Below are 22,286 nucleotides of genomic sequence, written 5' to 3' on the forward strand. Positions count from 1 at the left end.
ATTTTATTGAGCAAAACTTTCCATTCGTTTGAGCTAATGAGACCCAGACTCCACCACACACAGACTAAATACCTATTGGCAGATATTCCCTTAGGGAACAGCTCACCTGGATAAACATGTGGGTTTACTAGAAAGAAGGAGTCCGTAGAGGAAACGAAAATCTAAAAAAAAAGAAAACCTAATCTACAAGGATGGAAAGTGTAAAAAAAAAAAATCACTTGCCTGTACCCTGGGCTCTTTGAAAACTGTTTGAAACCATGAAGTCCCAGGTAAGAGATTGTATTCACAGGGGGGGGGGAGTGACTAACATTTGACTAAACCCCCATAGATTTTTATACCTTTCCTTTAGGGCAGAGACACACGTGGATATTCGGGGAGATTAGTCACCTCTAATTCGGGCGAATAATCTCCCCACAATACATTCCTGTCGGCTGGAATCTAAATTGCTGGGATGTAGGGTTGCCACCTTTTTTAAAAAAAATTAGCGGCCAGTGATGGGGGGTGGTAACGCTGTGACGTAAAAAGGGGCTGAGCCGCGTGCGTTGTGATGCAAAAGGGGGCGGGGCCGCATCGCGAGAGGGGCAGAAGACAAAGGAGAGGTGAGTTTCTGCCGGAGGGCCAAGGGCTTTTGTTATAGGTATTACAAATTACTGGCAGCTACATTGCAGGTAAATTTGTAATACCGGCCCCGGCCGGTATTTTACCGGCTAGGCTGGTAAAATACCGTCCGGGTGGCAACCCTACTGGGATGGCACTCGGAGAACTTCGTTTTCCGAAGTCTCCTGAAGTTTCCTCATTATGGCAGAGACACACGTGGAGATTCGGGGAGACTAGTCGCTCAGCCACAAATCGCCTCTTCTTTGGGCGGCTAATCTCCCCACAATGTCATCCCGCCGGCTAGAATCTAAATCGATGGCACTCAGAGCACTTCTTTTTCCAAAGTCTCCTGAAGTTTCCCCGCGAGGAACAAATCGCTCCGAGTGCATCCCGCCAGCGATTTAGATTGTAGCCAGCGGGAAGGCAGTTCAGGGGGATCAGTCAACCGAAGAAGAGGCGATTTGACGCGGGGCCCTTTGAATAGGACTGGTACAACCTAATACAAAAGCCATACATAATTACCCACTATTGTAAAATACATGGATAGTAATGCACCCTTATACTGTACTTAAAGGAGTTGTTCACCTTTAAATTAACTTTTAGTATGTCGTAGAGTGTGATTTTCTGAGACAATTTGCAATTGTTTTTTATTTTTTATTATTTGCGTCTATTTAAAGTTGATTTAATATGGATTTCATTTGGCATTAGTCAGGAAACATTTTCTTCTGCTGATAGCGAGTGTCTGTGCCAGTAATACACACCATTCTGTCTTACAGCGCAGTCCCCCCCTGGGAAACCCGAGATCATCAAATGCCGCTCTTACGAAAAAGTGACTTTTTCCTGCTGGTGGAAACCGGCCTCGGATGGAGGACTTCCGACCAACTACAGCCTCCTCTACAGAAAAGAAAAGTAAAGGCATTGCTTTCTTTTGGTCCCATTGTAAATGCTTGTGTTTTGATTGACAAATAGTGATGGGCGAATTTGTCCCGTTCCACTTCACCGGAAAATGTGGAAATTTTCCCGTGAAACGGCGAAAAATTTGCGAAACTCGTTTAAGTCAATGGGCGTCAAAATTATTTTGACGCGCGTCAATTTCGACGCCCATGACATACGGGTGCCTATTTTGGCCAAATGCATTAAAGTCAATGAATAATTATGACGTGCGACAATGTTTATGCGCGTGATTATTCTGACTCGTGCCGAAATTTTTTTGCAGCGGATTTTTCGCAGCAGTTTCACAAATTTATCTGCCGGAGGCAAAACGCAGAACGCAGAATTTATTCACCCATCACTATTGACAAAGTGATTTATTGTTTTTCCATGTTTGCTGTGACACTGTGATGCACAGAATGAACCTGGGAAGAGTGGGAGATATGGGAACCCTACTTTAAGGGTTGTGACACACGGATAGATTCGGGGAGATTTAGTCGCCTGTTGACTAATCGCCTCTTCGTCTGGGCGTCAATCTCCCCGAACTGCCTTTACGTGTCTTCCTGTCCGCTATAATGAAAAGTCGCCTGCGCTAAAGCACACGTGGCGCTCCGTTTTCCGAAGTCGCCCGAAGTTTCCTCGTGAGGCAACTAAATCTCCCCGAATCTGCCCATGTGTCTCAACTAGGGATGCACCGAATCCTGGATTCGGTTCGGGATTTGGCCAGGATTCTGCCTTTTTCAGCAGGATTCGGATTTGGCTGAATCTTTCTGCCAGGACGAATCTGAATCCTAATTTGCATATGCAAATAAGGCCAGGGAGGGAAATCGCGTGACTTTTTGTCACAAAACAAGGAAGTAAAAAACGTTTTCCCCTTCCTACCCATAATTTGCATATGCATTCGGATTCAGTTCGGTATTCGGCCGAATCTTTCGCAAAGGATTCGGGGGTTCAGTCGAATCCAAAATAGTGGATTCGGTGCATCCCTAGTCTCAACCCTAAAAGCTTGCTTTATGATTTCTGCATTTTTGTCTAATATAAACAGAGTTTTAAAATGTCTCGGGCTTGTAGCTATCTTGTATAGGCCACCGTGTTTGACCCCATGCAGGATCCCTGTGGCAAGCAGCCACCAGCCTCTAATGAACGTGGAATACGAGAAGTCTGTTTCAGAGGCCAGGCTGACATGTAATGAATGTGAATAGTTTGTTTGCAGTAAGGAAAAACTCTTCCCCTGCCAGTCCACCAGTATTTTCATTGCTGTTTTGGGCCGTCTCAGACGAGCAGGCGGGGGTCAGCTGCAAAGCGTTACTTATGAATGTGCACACTGCCTGTTCCAGTACACTTACATATTTTACAGTCTATATACAAGATATTGTGCCAGTGAGCTAAAGTGCTGTAATGAGTGAGTCAGGGAAATGAAGCAGGAGGAAACTATAGTAACAAAACATTGCAGCAGAGGCTGAAAAAAGACACATACCCATCAAGCTAAAAGGAGATCTATTGCAAACATGAAAATTGTATAGAAGCTTCAGCACACTGAAATAAGAAGTTTCCTTTACATAATGAATTAAACATTCTGTACCGTTTCTGAAATAATCAAGTTTATCTTCACTATCCCTCTCTCAGCATCTGTTTCTCTTCATTCTGTCTTCATGCAGCAGTTGGGTGTCAGATATTCATGACAGTTAGATCCAATATATCTTATAGGGGGGCTCCTTTTGCCTAGAAGATGTATTAGAGCTCACTCTATTAAAATCACCAGACATTATGGGGGTGATTTTTTAAGCTACGAATACACAAAATCCGAAAAATTCGGATTTTTCGGACCTTAAAAAAAAATCAGAATTTTTCGGGATTTATTAAAGCCCAATGGTATAAAAACTCTGAATCTGAAATCTTAAAGCTCTCTGGGTCCTGTATTAGTCAATGGGGAAGGTCCCAGTCTCTGCGCTACTGTTAGTACCGATGATTTTGGGCCGAAAAGTCCAGAATATTTCTGTTTTTTTCGGAAAAACCCGAAAACTACGCACTTTTTGGGCAAAGGTCCGAAGTTTGACCGAACCTATTTTTTTGAATGATAAATAAGGTCCATTCGGGAATTCGGAGTTGCACGGATTTTTATCTTAGAAATACTGAAAGAAATTCGCAGCTTGATAAATAAACCGCTATGTCTCTCTACATGCAAAATTTGTGCAAAAGGCAGTAATTTTGTTAGATTTTGTTTGTACTGAAATCAGTTATTTGAGTGACCTCTAATACATCTGCTAGGAAAGGGAGCCCCCCCCCTATAAGATATATTGGATCTTAAGCTCCCCATAGACGCGGCGATTCTTCTTGCCGAACGACCGATTTTAGGGAAGCCCGACCAATCCTTTGAAATTATCGTGCGGTTAGTGGTATTCGAACGATCGTACATCTTACGATTTTTCGGCCGACATCTGTCGGGAAATTGATCGGCCAGGTCAAAAAATCTTTGTCGGCCCCAGGCAGCTCCCCTTTGTTTTCCTGGCAAATTGGTCTTTTTAGTTGATGGTAAATTCGTACGATCGTACGATCGTTCTGAGAAGATCGTGGTCTCACAATCACTATCGGATCTTTTAAAAATCTCAACATCTATGGCCAGCTTAACTGTCAATGAATATCTGACACCCAACTGCTGCATGAAGACAGAATGAAGAGAAACAGATGCTGAGAGAGGAATAGTGACAATAAATGTGATTATTTCATAGACAATGCAGCATATTTAATTGATTGTATTTAGAAAGTTTCTTTTTTCAGATTTACCTTTGAGGCAACTTCTGCAGTAGATAGAAGTTATTTCATTACAATTGTGACCTTTTGACAGATTTATATCTCATGTTTACTAGGAAAAAGGATGTCCTTTGTACTCATCGCTTCTAATTCTCTGAAACAGGAATGTGGCCCTGGACCCTTATCTTGCAAAGTCAATGTAAAACATGGCCACAGATTATTCTCACACGATATAAAGTCCAAAGTAACATTGTACTGGTCAGTTATAAAGAACAGATTGGTCTGAAAAATAAGGTTATGCCTTAGGGACTAGTGATGGGCAAATTTCTCCTGATTTGACGGAAAATTAGCGAAATTCACTAAAAGGCGAATTTTGATGCCGGCGTCAATTTTTTTGACTCTGGCAACTATTCCGGCGACAATTTGATGCCTTTAATTGTTACCTGGGCATTTTCACTGCAATTTCGCACATTTATTCACCGGCGCCAAAACACGGAAATTCGCCACAAATTCACCCATCACTATTAGGGACTCATGTGGGCCCTCCATTGCCCTGAATTGTAATCAACTAGACCCTGTGGTGCACTTGCAGGTCAGGCGATTATCAGCATTTCTGAGAAATAATTGCCAGGGTCCAGACAATTAGCGTTAAGAGTAACGAAGAGGAATTTCAAGTGTGTTGTCACCCACCTCAACTAAAAAGCCATGGATTGGGCAACCATGACATAAACTGTTACTGTCACCATATTGCTTTACTACAACTGTTGTTTTGCATCACACTGGGGATCCATGTTTTTATGTTCCCTCCCCCAAAAGACAGCTCTCCGTATGTGTTGTTGTAGTTCATCAGTAGCTTAAAGGGGTTGTTCACCTTCCAATCACTTTATCAATCTACTTGTTTTCAGATTGTTCTCTACAAATAAAGACTTTTTTCAATCACTATCCATTTTTTATTTCTTTTACCATTTTTTTCAAAATCTAAGTGTAAAGTTGAATGTTCGTGTCTCTGGTGTTTGAGTTTGGCAGCTCAGTAATTCAGGCGCAGATTCTAAACTGTTACAATTTTGCAACATTTAGGGGTAGATTTATCAATTGTCAAATTTCAAAGTAATGGGAGTTTTTTTTAACTCCCACAACTTCGAAATTCCAATAAATTTCCAATAAAAAAAGACCAATCAAAATTTGAATAGGCTGTATTCGAATCGTTCAAATTGAAGTTTTAGCGAATTCGATTGAATTCGAAACTAAGTATTTACCCAAAAAAAACTTTGCTTTTTCAAAGTCGACCAAATGACTCCAAACAGGTTCTAGGAGGTCCCCCATAGGCTAAAACAGCAATTCGGCAGCTTTTAGATGACGAATGGTCAAAGTCGAAGAGACAGTACATGATAAATTGCGATATTCGAAAAATCTAATTTTGGCCTATTTGATAGTCGAAGTAGACAAAAATAGCTCGAAATTCGAATTTACAGTATTTTACTTCGAATTTTCACTTCAACCCTTGATAAATCTGCCCCTAAGTTGATACATTTCTGAGCAGCATCTCTAGAATATTAGCAACTATTGTATCAAGTCTAACAGCTGCCTGTAATGAAACTCAGGGATTCTGCTCAGCAGCGACAAAGATAAGAAATGTATCAACTAAATGTATTAATTTAGAACAGTTTAGAGCAGTGGTACCCAACCACTAGCTCGTGAGTAACATGTTCCTCACCAACCCCTTGGATGTTGCTCCCAGTGGCCTCAAGGCAGGTGCTTATTTTTGAAATCCTGGTTTGGAGGCAAGTTTTGGTTGTTTAAATAGTGTATTGCCAAAAAGAGCCTCCTGTAGCTGCCAGTCCATATAGGGGCTACCAAACTGCCAATCACAGCCCTTATTTGACATCCCCATGGAATTTTTTTATGTTTGTGTTGCTCCCCAACCCTTTTTTACATTTAAATGTGGCTCACGAGTTAAAAAAAATTGGGGACCCCTGTTTTAGAGGGTCGGCGACCCCCCTCCCCAGAGCTGCTTTAGAAAGGAGAAAAATTAGACTTACACTTCAATATTAGAAAAATGGTCATACGTAGAAAGTAATTGGAAAAAGTATTTATTTCTGGTGTACTATCTGAAACTAGGGATGGGCAATTTTTTTTGCCTTGTTTCGCCGTGGAAATGACGCCCATAGACTTTTATGGCGTCAAAATCGTTTGAAGGTGAACAACCCCTTTAAAGTTTAGCTGTCTGGACATTCAGTAGTCAGAAGCCTTGAGGGAGTGATAACACAGTTTCTGTTGTTAGTTACATCTCATCATCCAGAAGTAAACAGTAAATTGTAGAAATTGTAGCTGGGGTGAGCTAGCAATGTTTTATACAGGGCATGGAACTCCGAGGAGACTTCTAATATCCTCATATTTTCCAACTAGGGGTACTTTATTTATTTTATATATATATATATATATATATATATATATATATATATATATATATATATATATATATATATATATATATATATATAAAGTACCCCTTTTTGGAAAACAAATATATGTAATAACGTTTTAGTGAGTCATGTGACCAAAATGACATCACTCCTCACCATTTATAACTGATGACATCACTAGTCACCGTTTATAAGGATATCATTTACAAGATATTAAAGGCTTTTGTGTATTATATCAATATATTAACCCTGCTGTGACTTGTTTTCTACAGTGACCCAAAAATATATGAATGCCCAGACTACGAGACCTCCGGCCTAAACTCTTGCTACTTCGACAAAGCGCACACCTCGTTTTGGGTCTTTTATCACATCTATGTGAATGCCACCAATGCCCTGGGCAGCAATGTGTCCGAAGAATTGAGCGTGGATACGACTTACATAGGTGAGCTTGATATAACTGTTGTGCAAGCTGCTTCGCGGTCATGTGAATCTTATGTGTTTGCTTTGTAACGTGGAGTTTCATGGAAGAAGCTTTTATCTCTAACCAGTTGAAAACACCATAGATTAAGCCTAATGAGCCACAAAGTCCTCTTTCAGCTCAACATCTTTTATCATAAGCCTTTCAGCTCACAAGGTTGCCACTATTCCTCTGCCGGCGCCAGGAAATCCCAGACTCTCACGCTAGGCTTACGTTTGTCAAGGCTACCACAAGTCATGGCAACTATGTTTATATCCCAAACAGCCTACAGTCAGGTTTCTTATAAAAACGGTACACATTTTTTGCTTAAAGTATTTTGGAGATAGGTTTCTTTTTCATTAAAGAAAGTAAAAATGGGATTTTATTTTTTTGCCTTTACATGCCCTTTAAAGGAGAACGAACCCCCCATTAACCAAAAATCCCCTTCTGTCCATTGGCCCCCCTCACTGCTTTCTCCCTTTTTAGTAACTCAGTGGAAAAAGTGTCCTTGTCATGTACCTTGGCATATTCATGCAGACTAGTGCGGCGGAGCTCTCCAACAGAATCTTCTGTATCTTCTGGTTCCTCGCGGAAGTGAGCACCGGCACGGAGCTTTTTAACGCATTCACAGTTGGACCCATTCTAGTATTTGTGCCTACTGCACATGCACGGAAAGCTTTGAAGATTGCTGAAGGAAAAGAAGAGAATCCAAAGATACAGAAGATGGTGTCGGAGAGCTCCGCCGCGCTACTCTGCATGAATATACCCCGGTACATGACAGGGATACTTTTTCCACTGAGTTACTAACGAGGGAGAAAGCAGTGAGGGGGGAAGGGGATGGGGATTTTTGATTAACGGGGGGTTAGTTCTACTTTAATAGTAGGACAGTGGGTTACCATATCCCTTATTCTCCAGACTATATTGTAATTGTACACAACAGAATTTCTGAGTCCAGTTTGTGTGTGTGTGTGTGTCGGGCCCCTCTGCAAAAATATCTTTAAAGGGGCCCGACACACTCTGATCCCCATCCTCCCGCCCACTTCCCACCTCTGCCGGCCCACTCCCCGCCCCTACTCAGCCCACTCCCACCCGCCTTGCGATCCCCTTCCTCCCTGCAGGTAAGAGAGCGGCTAAGGAGGAGGGTTTTTTAAATTAGCTATAGGGGAAGCAGACCCCTCTATTCCCCAGGCCCCCTCTGCAAAAATATCTTTAGAGGGGCCCGACACACTCTGATCCCCATCCTCCCGCCCACTTCCCGCCCCTACACAGCCCACTCCCACCCGCCTTGCGATCCCCTTCCTCCCTGCAGGTAAGAGAGCGGCTGTGGAGGAGGGTTTTTAAAATTAGCTATTGGGGAAGCAGACCCCCCTATTCCCCAGGCCCCCTGCTACTGTGGGGTTTGTTCCTCTATAGTTACGCCGCTGGTCATGTTTCTTGTGAGACAGTTGCTCTGATTTGCATTCACGTGTTCTCAAGAGACTTCTCCCGCGCCTCCCTGTCCACTTCATTTCACTGCGTCTCTGTTCCCACTCTCACTTCATTCCTAGAGAATGTTTGTCCATGAAAATATGACGCTGAGAATATCAAGGGAAAGTAAAGCACCTACTTACTGATAGATGGATTTACAGAAGGGAAATGACCGAACAAATATTGACCTTGCTTGGTGGTACTGGATTAGTGTTTGCTTTTTCCCTCTACTGGGATGTTTTAGAAAATTCCATCCTTGTAAAGAATGACAAGGGTATAAATTAACCATTCAGGCCATGTCAATGCTTAACCACAAGCAGATGTAGCTCATATAGCTCACAGTACAAATGCTTATGAGTGATGGCAGAGGGGAGATATTTACAGGCTGTTCAAGTAATGTAAGGAATATCACCAGGTCTAGTAACCCATAGCAACCAATTATCAGGGAGGATTTACTAATCACCTTTTTGAAAGCAAATTTTGGTTGGTTTGAATTACTAGACTAGATGCATGTGCTCAAAACCATGGCCAATCCTCATATAGTTTAAAATAAATTGAGATATTTGCCAAGAGCTTGCAATCCTGATAGTAACAGGAGTGGTGGTGCCAAGTTAATTTATTAGGATGTTCTCCAGGCAGATGCCTCCCTGTATATATTATTATATATTCTTTATCACCTTGTGCTAACTGATTAGATGATATTGGCAAAATAGTACAAATTACATAACTGGTTATTGAATTATTATTTTTATGAATAAAGGTACAAAGTTATCCATTTATATGTTGGGAAAATGTAAAAATCCTATCAGGATGCCAAACCCATCAACACAACTTGGTCCTGCATAGAGGTGGCCAAATCGGGCAAATACCTGTTTATTTTTTGTGACCTAAGCAAATGAGCAGATCTGTTTGCGTATGAACAGTGTAAGCCGTACAGTATATATTCCTTGTGGCAATGGGTGTTTCCATTGATAATTGCTGTACTTAAGGATTGATGAGTAGTGATGGGTGAATGAATTTGCCAGGCGCAAAGAGTCAACATTATTCGGATATCCATTGACTTTAACACCGGCATCAAAATTGACGTGGGCGTCCAAATTTGCATTTCGCGGGAAATTTTTCTGCGAAACGGGACAAATTCGCCCATCACTACTGATGACATCCCAAAGACAGCTGGAAGACCAAGGGAATTTACTAGCAAGCTGTACAGGGTGGAATTTCATAGATCAACTCTGTTCCACATAAAACCAATGAGGATCTATTCTGGGGTGTGTCCAGCCTTGGGAATGGAAAGAAGAAATTTTGTTTTAATACGATATGGCCTATGAATCTGGATTTATAACAGCACAACAACAGCCATTTGTTCCTTAAAGGGCACCCATATTTTCCAGCCAACTTATACTTACTAAGGGAGATACCCATGCAATTGAATTAAAGTTTTTGAATTTTTGTTCATTGAAATAAATAGGTACCCATACCTAAATTTTACAAATGATATCCTTTTTCACTGTGATAATAAAACAGTAGCTTGTACTTGATCCCAACTAAGATATACAGTAATTAATCCTTATTGGAAGCAAAACCAGCCTATTGCTTTTTTTTTTTAATGTTTACATGATTTTCTAGGAGACTTAAGGTATAAAGATCCGAATGACATTAAGGGGCAGATTTATTTAGGGTCGAATAAGAAATTCGAATTTTCTAAGTTTTTAAGTTTTCTAAGTTTCTAAGTTTTTTTGGTCAAAACTCACAAATTCGAATTGGGAATAATGCATACTCAATTTAGAATTTCAAGATTTATTAAACCTTTACCCTGGGATTAATTAAAATTCGACTATTCACCACCTCAAAAGTCAATGGTAAGTGGAAGTCAATGGGAGAAGTCCAGTGACCCATTTTTAATTAATAGCCTTCCTAAATGTCGAGTAAGAATTAGGAGGTGCTAATCCATAGGAGCTTCCCGATGTGGGTCTCCAAAGCTAACATACAAGAATCCAAGAAACGGATTGCACACTTGATTTACAATAATAAAAAATGTTTATTACATCAAAGAAAAAGGGGGTTACACAATTTACAAAAATAATAATTGGTGAGCCCAACGCGTTTCGACCATAGTGGTCTTCCTCAGGGGCACAAATAATAAATAATCAAAAAGAAAAGGTCTGCCTTTTTAGTTATTTATTTTTGTAATTTTTCTTTGATGTAATAAACATTTATTATTTTTGTAAATCAAGTGTGCAATCCGTTTCTTGAATTCTTGTTAATAGCCTTCCTGACATTCAAGTTTTTCTTTGGAGAAAAAACTTGATTTGAGTTTAGGCGAATATCAATCAAATTCGATTCGAGTTTTCGTCTGTAAAATTAGTCCGAGTTTTACAAGTTCAAATTTTCTCTTAAATAACCTCCCATGAATTGAATGAAATGTTTGATAAATGTGCCGTTGTCTGGAATACCCAAGGTCTCAAGGTGTTCTGGATAATAGGTCCCATACCTGTACTGTTTGCACCAGCTACACCGACATTGTGCTGAGTAGCCATTTTAGGGAGATCAGTGGGTGACTAGGGCAGTAGTAGAGATTTGATGTTGTAGCAAAAGTCACCACCTTGAGAATATCCCTGACACAATTCACATAGTCTGGGAGTCGTGTACAGTATGTATATATATATATATATATATATATTCTTTCTTTATTTTCCAGTTGAGACATACCCTCCTACAAATTTGTCGCTTACTGTCGAAGATGGGCACCATGACCTGTTGGTGAAGTGGCATCCACCGGACATGGCTGATGTGCAATCTGGATGGTTAACCCTCAAGTACGAAGTGCGATTAAAGGAAGAGAAAGAGCAGGAATGGGAGGTGAGGGCAAGAGCGCTTGATGATATGAAATGTTGTCATCCTGTTGCTCCTGTGAACACTTCTCTCTGAATCTTTTTGAGGCTCCTGGAAAATTTTGTTCACAACGGCTAAGCAACCAAACGGCTTCATATGTACCATAGTTCTTACACATGAAATATTATTATTAATATTATTATTATTATTATTATTAACATGTATTTATATAGCGCCAACATATTGCGTAGCACTGTAAAGTAAATGTGATTATACAACTAAATAACATGAATTATATACATAGAACATATGGAGTTACATACATCACAATCAATACAGGTACAAAAAGGTGAGGAAGGCCCTATGCATAGGCATACACTCTAAAGGGAAGGGAGTAATACACAAGGTGTGGGAGTGGGCAAGATCGAATTAAGTGGGTGAGAAATGTGGTACTGTATGTGGTGTTGCGTTTGGTAGTTAAGCAGAGTGAGGGTAGGCTTCTCGAAAGAAGTGCTTTTAAGAGATTTCTTGAAAGCAGAATGGTTTGGAGAAAGTCAGACAGACCATGGGAGAGAGTTCCAGAGGAGGGGTGCAGCCCTTGCAAAGTCTTGAATGGGAGCATGTGAGGAGTGAATGAGAGAAGAGTTGAGTAGCAGGTCAGTAGAGGAGCGAGTTCAGAGATGTAGGGTGGGGCAGAGTTATGAAGTGCTTTGAAAGTCAGTGTCATTAATTTGAATTTGATTCTGAAAGGTAATGGAAGCCAGTGCAGGGAGTGACAGAATGGCGAGGCAGAGGAGGAGCGGTTGCTGAGGTGTATGAGCCTCGCAACAGTGTTCATTATGGACTGGAGAGGTGACAGTCTCTGGAGGGGAAGGCCAATTAAAAGAGAGTTATAGTAGTCTAGACGTGATATGATCAGGGCCGGATTTACATAGTGGGCACCCCTAGGCCCACTGCCGTTCGTCGCCCCTGTCCCCTCCCCTTTATACGTGCAAATTTTCATCATCTGGACAGGAGCAATGGGGATTGGCGCATGGGAAATGTAAAAAATGATGCATCTCCTGTGCATCCCCAGTGTTTTAGAACCAATGTGGGTGTGGTTGGGCAGCATGCCGCCCCCCTAAAATCCTGCCGCCCTAGGCCCGGGCCTAGGTGGCCTTTCCACAAATCCGGGCCTGGATATGATGAGAGAGTGAATAAGAATTTTGGCAGCATCTTGGGTGATAAATGATCGTATTTTGGATATGTTCCTTAGGTGGAAGTGACATGATTTAATAAGTGACTGGATATGAGGAGTGAATGACAGGGCAGAATCTAGGCTAACCCTAAGGCACCGGGCCTGGGGAGAGGGGGTGATAGTGGAATTGTTAACTATGATGGATACTTCCGGGATGTTATTGGTGTTAGTTGGAGGAAAGAGAACCATTTCAGTTTTAGAGAGGTTTAATTTAAGGTAGCGTTGTGACAACCAGGTAGAGATAGCGGACAGGCAGGAGGAGACGCGAGTTAGGAGTTCTGGGTTGAGATCAGGAGATGAGAGATAGATCTGAGTATCGTCAGCATAGAGGTGGTAGTGGAAACCATACGAGTTGATTAATTTGCCGAGGGAGGAAGTATAGAGGGAGAATAGTAATGGTCCCAGGTCAGAGCCTTGAGGAACCCCAACAGAAAGAGGTAGGGGAGAAGATGATACTCCATTGTAGGAGACACTGAAGGAACGATTGGTGATGTAAGAAGAGAACCAGGACAGGGCTGTGTCACGAAGACCAAGCGAATGGAGGGACTGGAGGAGGAGAGGGTGATCTACAGTGTCAAATGCGGCTGAGAGATAAAGCAGTATTAGTAGTGAGAAATGATTGTTGGCTTTAGCGGTTAAAAGGTCATTAGTTTGTCGAGTCAGGGCAGTTTCCGTGTAGTGTTGTGGCTTAAAACCAGATTGTAGGGGGTCCAGCAGGTTATTGTCAGAGAAGAATGAGGTTAGTCGGTTGTAGACTAGGCCCTCAAGTAGTTTAGAGATGAAAGGTAGCAGAGAGATAGGTCGGAGGTTGTCAAGATTGGAGGGATCAAGAGAGGGTTTTTTGGAGAATGGGGGTGACAAGAGCATGTTTTAGTTGAGAAGGAAACAGTCCAGTTGAGAGCGAAATTAAATAGGTGAGTTAAGGCTTTGATTAGACAAGGATTGGTATTTGTCCAAATATATTTGTCCTTGATATGTTGGGATAGACAAATATAAGAGATCCTCTGCACTCAATCCATTATCAATATATTAAGGACATTGAAACATTTTGTACTTTAAAGGAAAAGGAAAGTGTTCTTGCACTTGGGTGTGTTCCTAAAACCTCAGGCTGGTGCTCCTATCAGCAGAAAACTGCACCGACCCGCTGGTTATTCCAGCGAGCAGCACAGAGCGATACCCTTCCATCTTGCTCTTTCTTCGCGTGGCTGCGCATGCACAGTAGATTGAAAAGTTGAACTTTAACTAAAAAGTCGCCTATTTCGTTCTACTGCGCATGTGTCTGCCCCGGTAAACAAACCGTGGTGCTCACTGGAAGAACCCGGGCTTTTAGGTAAGTAAATAGAATCCCTTGGGGGTGCCTAACATTTGACACCCCCAAGTGCAAGAAGACTTTCCTTCTCCTTTAAGCTACTAAAAATGCCTTACCCTTTAAACAAAACAGGGATTGTTGTTTATATATTGTAATATACGTCAAAGTCATCCCATATCTGGCCAGTCCTACACTCAACTTGCATCTGATTTATTAAGAATTCTATTGCTTCATTATATATTTAACACTTACTTGCTGCTTTCAAAGTAAAACACCCAAACTTGGCTGCCCTTTTATTAGACACCAGTGGGATCACCTGACTATAGTCCTAGTCTTGGGTAATAGTCTTGATATGTTGGGCTTGTATTACATTGAAACAATGAGGGCATCAGTTTTTCTGAGAAAAATTTTATCTTGAGAAAAGTCATGGACGAGATTCAATTTGAGATGCAATTCAATTCAGAAAAACTTCTCTCGCTGTTTATCACATGAAAACTCAATGGAAGTCTATGGGAAAAAACTGGAACTGAATTTGGAGAAAAGGGTTTTTTTTTCTCCTCAAATTGATTCTCGTCCATGAGTTTTCATGTGATAAACCATGAGATAACCTTCTCTCACTGAATTGAATCTGGCCCAGTATGGTTTGCCCTCGTTTTTCATTGTCCATTCAAGGAAATAGAAACAGAAGTTATAACAATAATATACATATAATATAATGATAATAATATTATAATTGTATTTTTTACTTCTATACAATAATAAGCTTTACAACATACCTTGCTTGTGTTTTAGGCACATTCAGTTGGCAATCAATTAAAACTGAAGTTGTATGGTTTAACTCCAGGAGGGAACTACGTGGTCCAAGTCCGATGCAAACCAGATTCAGGGCACTGGAGTGAATGGAGCCAAGAAAGTTATATACAGATCCTTGGTGGTATGTATCATTGCAAATAATAATAAGAGTTTTTTGGGAGCAATACCTCAGCTGTTCTGTGTTTCTTTGAGAGCTGTCGGGGGTTGTGTGTGGGAAGGTTAGATATCCTTCCGCCCTCTAGAAACGTTCCCATCTTGGTTGTTGGTCGGATAGCTGCAGGTTCAGGGTAAGGATGGAGCAGGGTTACCCAACGTTGTTATCAACATTAACCATTATCAATTAGCTGTTCTTCCATGTTGTTTTTTGTTATTGTTTGTTTGTAGCAAGGCTAGGCAACATTTAGTCATAATAAATATATTGGCTACAGAATCTGCATTTAATATAGAATACATAATAAAGCATGATAGAGACCTTTAGTGACCAAAAACAAGTAATACATTAAACTCAAAAATATTTCTCTATACTCATGCTGTTTTAAAAATTTTTAACCGTGACCCACCCCTTTAAAAAGCCCACAACCTATTTTACATCAGAGAGCAATTTCTATGTTATATGTGATCACAAATTATCTGTGAAATTACAGGTGTGTCAGATGGAAATCATTGCAGTTCGTTTCAAATTGCACATGTGACCCAAGAATAGAAAGCCATAGGAGCTATTTTAGAAAAAAAACTCTATAAAAAACGAATCATTTAAATTCCAGGCCACAAGGAAAATATAGGTTACAAAAAGATATCGTGTCAGTTATTTTTAAGATGCATATAAAATGTTTACAAGTCATGTGTTAAGAAGGGTGTTGCACAGAAATGTGTTAATAGAAATACATTTACCCTTTTCACTATATCTCTGTAGGGTGTGAATGGTAGTACAGCATTCCAGCTAGGGAGTAGGCTGCAGGCAGCTCCCATCATTCTTCCTAATGCTGAAGCGAGCTGCAGATGGAGCAGACTTAATGCATCAGGTGTACAGAAAACACACAGCATACCGTCTATTTACATAGTAACATAGGTTGAAAAAAGACACTTGTCCATTGAGTTTGACCTGTTATGTCTAAGGGGGTTATTTATAAGAATAATTTTTTTCAGATTTTTTTAAGTAAAAAAAGTCAGACCAAACTAGAATCCATGATTTGGCCTTATTAATCACTAGGAAAAAAATCGATAAAATCAGTTCAGAAAAAAATTAGGGATTCGGCCAGGATTCGGCCTTTTTCAGCAGGATTCGGATTCGACCGGAACCTTCTGCCCGGCCGAACCGAATCCGAAATTGCATATGCAAATTAGGGGTGCGGAGGGAAATCGTGTGACGTTTTGTCACAAAACAAGGAAGTAAAAAATGTCTTCCCCTTTCCACCCCTTTCGGATTCGGTTTGGTATTCGGCCAAACCCTTGCTAAGGATTCGGGGGTTCGGCCAAACCCAAAATAGTGGATTCGGTGCATCCCTAAAAAAAAATAGAAAAATTTGTTTTTTTTGCGGAAAAAAAAAATAATTTTTCTGGTCTTAGGCAGACTAAAAGTTTTTGTGAAATTGATTGAAACCCTTTTTTGGGATTTTTGGACAAAAATCTAGCACAGACCATGATATCTTCAAATTTGAAATGTGAGCTTTGCCATTGACTTCTAAATAGGGATGCACCGAATCCAGGATTCGGTTCAGAATTCGGCCTTTTTCAGCAGGATTTGGATTCGGTCGAATCCTTCTGCCTGGCCAAACCAAACCCAAATCCTAATTTGCATATGCAAATTAGGGGCGGGAGGGAAATAGTTTGACTTTTTGTCACAAAACAAGGAGGTAAAAAATGTTTTCTCCTTAACATCCCTAATTTGCATATGCAAATTAGGGTTCGGATTCGGTTTGGTATTTCCGGGGTTCGGCCGAATCCAAAATAGTGGATTCAATGCATCCCTGCTTCTAAAGGATCCCGACAGCTTGGAGATGGAGTATTTTTGGATTTAGACTTTTAGCAGCCTCTGGGTATAATAAATCACGAAAAATTTGAGGGGTTTTTTTCCACTTAAAATTCGGATTTTATAGTAAAAAAACCTCCTTAGGAAACCTGCCTAACTGATCCAGAGGAATGCAAAAAATAACCTGTATATAGTCTGTCCAATTTGCCAATTTGAAAAAAAGATTTCTTATTCCAAACTGGCAATCATATCAGTCCTTGAATCAACTTTGTACTAAGCTATTTCACAAGGTCGGTATGTCATCACTTGCTAAAAAAAAAAGGGCATCTAATGATGAGCGGATTTTTTCGGCAGGTTTCGGCATAAAAAAGACGCCTATAGACTCCAATGGGTAAAAAATTGTCGCCCAATACATTTGGCAAATTTTCGGTGAAGCGAAGGAGTCAGATTCACCCATCACTAAAAGGCATCTCGTTCCTTCTTGAAGCTATCTAATCATAATGTATCTTTCCATACAACAAATTCAGGGAGAGAATTCCTCATCTTCACAGTTCTCATTGAAAAACCTTTAAAAATATTAAGATGAAACCGGCTTTCATCTAATCTAAATGGTTTCCCTCGTGTCAGTTGAAAGGACCTAGTGGTAAATAAAGCATCAGTTTGTTTATTGTATTGCCCCCTTATATATTGGCATCATATCCCTCATTAAGTTCCTCTTTTCCAGTGTAAACAAAACCAACTTAACCAGTCTTTCTTCATAACCGAAACTATCCACACCTTTACCAGCTCAGTTTCCCTTCTTTAGACTCTTTCTCTAATTGAATAATGTCCTGTTTTAGCACTTGAGACCAAAACTGCACAGAATATTCTAGATAGGGACTTACCAGTGCTTTGTAAAGTGGAATAAATACCCTCTCCCCCACGCCCTTTTTACACAACTCAGAACTGTGGTTGCCCAGATGATTGGCATTGCTTGCTAAGGCTACATTTATTATCTACAACAGGGATGCCCAACCGTTTGAACCCGTGAGCAACATTCAGAAGTAAAAGGAGTTGGGGAGCAACACTAGCATGAAAAATCTTCCTAAGGTGCCAAATAAGGGCTGTGATTGGCAATTTAGTAGCCCCTATGTGGATTGTCAACTTACATTAGCAGTACACCTGGTTTTTATGCAGCCAAAACTTGCCTCCAAGCCTGGAATTCAAAAATAAGCACCTGCTTTGAGGCCACTGGGAGCAACATCCAAGGGGTTGGAGAGCCACGTGTTGCTCACGAGCTACTGGTTGGGGATCACTGATCTACAAGAAGCACAAGGTGAAGGTTGGAAGTTATGGCTGCTTACAGGAATGCAACAATGGGGGAAAAAGATACTGAAGAAGTTGGGGACATAAATACGGGGCCAAGAAAAGTCATGGTTCAGAAGGTTTGAAGGTTTTAACATTTTTAAATGTTGATATGGAGTTTGACTGCTGGTTTGGGTCAAATGTTTTATCCAGGCCTGCTCCATCTAATGTTCTAATGAAGACTAACTCTCATAACTGCGCTGACACAAAATAAGTTTGTATATCTTGATCTGTTTGTGTAGGGGGAAAGAAAACTGACTTGATGCTGTGGATATCAGTTGGTACATTATCAGCTGTGATTTGCTTGACAATGATCTGGACTATGGCATTAAAAAGATGCAGGTAAATTGGGAGATTCTGTATTGTTTTATAAGTAACCCATCTCTTGTGCTTAGTGCCTGACCCTACATTATTAAAATCAGAAAAGTTTTGCTTGTGGAACCTGCGTTGGCCATAGACACACCACCTTCTAAATTTATGTTAGCTCATTAAGACAATACCCAGTTTCTTGGAACTGGCTTTTCTAATGAATTGCATGGGTGATGGAACATGTTGTGTTTATACAGTGTAATTTGCAGACTGCTACCCACCAACCTCTGCTTCATAAATACTTTAATTTCCCTACACTGCAGCTCTTTCTCTTGGGATATTTTACCTTTTAATGAGAAGGAAAGACTAAAATTAAAGGACCAGTAACATCAAAAAATGTAATTGCTTTAAAGTAATAAAAATATTATCCACTGTTGCCCTGCACTGGTAAACCTGCTGTGTTTGCTTCAGAAACACTACTATTGTTTATATAAACAAGCTGCTGTGTAGCAATGGGGGCAGCCATTCAAAGGAGAAAAGGTTCAAGTTGCACAGCAGATAGCAGATAAGCTCTGTAGAACATGATGTTATCTGTTATCTACTATTTAACCTGTGTCATATAGCCATTTTTCAATATCCACCATTGCTACACAGCAGCTTGTTTCTATGAACTATAGTAGTGTTTCTGAAGCAAACACAGCAGGTTTACCAGTGCAGGGCAACACTATATGATATTTTCATTAGTTTAAAACACCACATTTCTTTCCTTCTATTGTGTACACATGGGCTTCTGTATCAGACTTCCTGTTTTCAGCTTAAACCTCCAGGGCTAGGGCTTGAGCATGCTCAGTTTGCTCCGCATCCCCTCGCTGCTGTAATCTGAGCCCAGAGCTATGAGTGAGCAGGGAGAGACTCAGGCAGGAAGTGATGTCACACTAAGCTAATATGGCAGCTGCTATCCTAAACAAACAGAGAGCTTCTAGAGCTGTTTACTCAGGTATAGTGAAGCATTCTGCAGAATAAATACAGTGTTATAGCTTGTACTTTTGGGCAATAAACTGTTTCCGTTGCTTTCCTTCTCCTTTAATGATCTTCTGTTTAGGGAGACCAGACTAGATCCCTTGCTATGTTCCTCCTTCTGCAACTGACTTCTTTTAAATACATGTGTTTTCTTTCATTTGTCTAGTGTGATGTCTTGTATATTGCCACCTGTGCCAGGACCAAAAATTATGGGATTTGACACTCAGCTCCTAAAGGTAATTCTTTCTTTTTGCAATATCACCTATTAAACCTCTATCAATGCCACTTTAGTTGCAGAAGACACCTGTTTTACAATATAAAGTATAGTATAAAAAACAAAAACATGGTATGATACGTCCTCTATAAGTCCCGAGAGTAGGGTGCTCTAGGGTGGCTGTTATGACACAGATAAATGTGTATCTTTAAAATATCAAAACTATAAGTAACTGTATTTTTATTTAACAGAGTGGGAAATCTGATGAGCTTTTGAGTGCTCTTGGCTGTCAAGGTTTTCCCCCAACGTCCGACTACGAGGATCTTCTAGTGGAGTTCCTAGAAGTGGATGACAGCAAGCAGCATCTCATGTCAGGTCACGATCGGTGTCCACAAAAGCAGAATATAAATGTCTGCCCGGCTGAGACAGACAATAACTCCGGAAGAGGAAGCTGTGACAGCCCCTTTTCCCATTCCGAAGGTTGTAAAGAGCTGTGTGTTCTACAGCCAAGCGTCGAAAGTACAGACAGAGGGATCCATGACCACTGGCCACCTCAGAGTATAATAATGGATGGATCCTTTACAAATTTTAATGACAATAAGTCAAACGTGTGGCCAGATGCTCCATCAACTGGAAACCAAATTTCTAAATCGACCTATCAGGATATAAAAGATATTACTAATCTGGCTATTAGTGCCATGAATGCCAGCAAGCATGGGCTTTTAATTCCATGTGATGACAAGAACCAGCTAAGATACTTTAAAACCATAGAGACCATTGATGAAGAAGAGAATACAAAGCTTAGTGATTTTGCAGACTTGCTATCCAAAGGTGTTGACGCCGACACAGTGCACTTGTTGCCCAATGAAAAGCCTCCCTTTAAGAATGCTAGAAGTATGGACTACGTGGAAGTCCACAAAGTCAACCAAAATAATGCACTAGCACTCATACCAAAACACAATGAAAACAGCGTCAGGACTGACCAATATTCTGTTCTTGTTCCCAACAGAGAATATACAAAAGTGGAAAGGGTGGAGGGTAACAACGTTTTAGTGTTAATGCAAGAAATAGTTAACCAGGTAAATCCTGTAACCATCGAACCAATGAAATTGAAGTTTCAGCAAAGCCAAGTGGCGAATCCAATGGACATGTTCTTGCTGGTGCAGAATGCAGAAAGTCGAACTCAGGCTGGTGGGATGGGTTACATGGATCCTTCAGCTTTTCTCTCTTAATCCAGCTGAGACTTTTTATATTTTCCCCCAAATCAGGTAATCACAACGGTTGGATTTCTAGCACTAAATACGACTACACACTACTTGCACAGAGACCTCTGCTTCGTATTCAGAGATTCTGAGATGTTTAAAGGATAAGTAAACCTTTGAAATAAGTGAATGTAAAATTGATGAGGGGGCTATTCAAAGCACTTTTGCCATGTACATTCATTATTTATTTATTTTTAATTCCAAAATATTAAAGGATACATGTCCTGTTAATATGAATTAATTTTGTTATAACAGCGCCACCTGCTGGTCAGTTTCCCATCAGTCTGACCACCAAGTAGTCAAGGAAGTTGTCAGGAGAAAGAAAAAGGCTGCTCTGATGTTCTTCTGCTTAGGAATAAAATTAGAAACCTTTCACACATCTTTCCTAAACAGAAGAACATCAGAGCAGCCTCTTTCTTTCTCCTGACAACTTCCTTGACTACTTGGTGGTCAGACTGGTGGGAAATTGACCAGCAGGTGGCGCTGTTGGAACAAAATTCATTCATATTAACAGTACATGTATCCTTTAATATTTTGGAATTAAAAATAAATAAATAATGAATGTACATTGCAAAAGTGCTTAGAATAGCCCCCTCGTCAATTTTACATGCACTTATTTTAAAGGTTTACTTATCCTTTAAGATCAAGACAGAACAAATAATTTACATTTTGTTTGTTCTATATTAGCTGCTTGTTATTTTGTCACTTTATATAAAATTGATGTACACTCTTCTGTTGATGGAGGTATAAAAGGGATTGTTGCAATCGCCGAAAACACAAAAAAAAAACCAGCAAAACAAACGGAAATATGAGTGTGTATAGCAATATCGATGGTTTATTTTTCTGTACAGCCAGGCATGACAATGTTGGATAGTTCAGTCGTTTTCGTAGCTAGAACTGTCAATCACGTATTGAAAGCTATCGACAGAATTTTAGAAATGTGAAACCCTGAAAAGGCAAGAGTTCATATTTTTATTGGCTTTTCTTTCATGATGGCTTAGAATGTTCCTCTCATGTTCCCATGCAAATTAAATCTTCTTTTGAACTCTAAGGGGCACATTTACTTAGCTCGAGTGAAGGATTAGAATAAGAAATACTTTGAATTTCAAAGGTTTTTTTTGGCTACTTTGACCATCGAATTGGCTACTTCGACTACGACTTTGAATCGAACGATTCGAACTAAAAATCGTTCGACTATTCGACCATTTGATAGTCAAAGTACTGTCTCTTTAAAAAAACTTTGACTGCCTACTTTGCCACCTAAAACCTACCGAGCACCGATGTTAGCCTATGGGGAAATTCCCCATAAGCTTTCTAAGCTTTTTTTGATCGAAGGAAAATCCTTTGATCGA

General features: G+C 40.3%; 1 protein-coding gene across 1 annotated transcript; it reads left to right on the forward strand.

The window, feature by feature from the left end:
* The first annotated feature begins 257 nt into the window (after positions 1-257).
* Positions 258-21,100, forward strand: prlr.S (prolactin receptor S homeolog). The gene is made up of 8 exons (XM_041579150.1): positions 258-269; positions 1,355-1,506; positions 6,974-7,143; positions 11,324-11,484; positions 14,796-14,937; positions 18,372-18,471; positions 19,625-19,694; positions 19,924-21,100. Exons 1-8 carry the CDS (start codon positions 258-260, stop codon positions 20,902-20,904), a joined length of 1,788 nt encoding a protein of 595 aa, XP_041435084.1. The 3' UTR covers positions 20,905-21,100.
* Positions 21,101-22,286: the final 1,186 nt, after the last annotated feature.

The sequence above is a fragment of the Xenopus laevis genome, chromosome 1S (assembly GCF_017654675.1).
Source record: "Xenopus laevis strain J_2021 chromosome 1S, Xenopus_laevis_v10.1, whole genome shotgun sequence".
NCBI classification, from domain to species: domain Eukaryota; kingdom Metazoa; phylum Chordata; class Amphibia; order Anura; family Pipidae; genus Xenopus; species Xenopus laevis.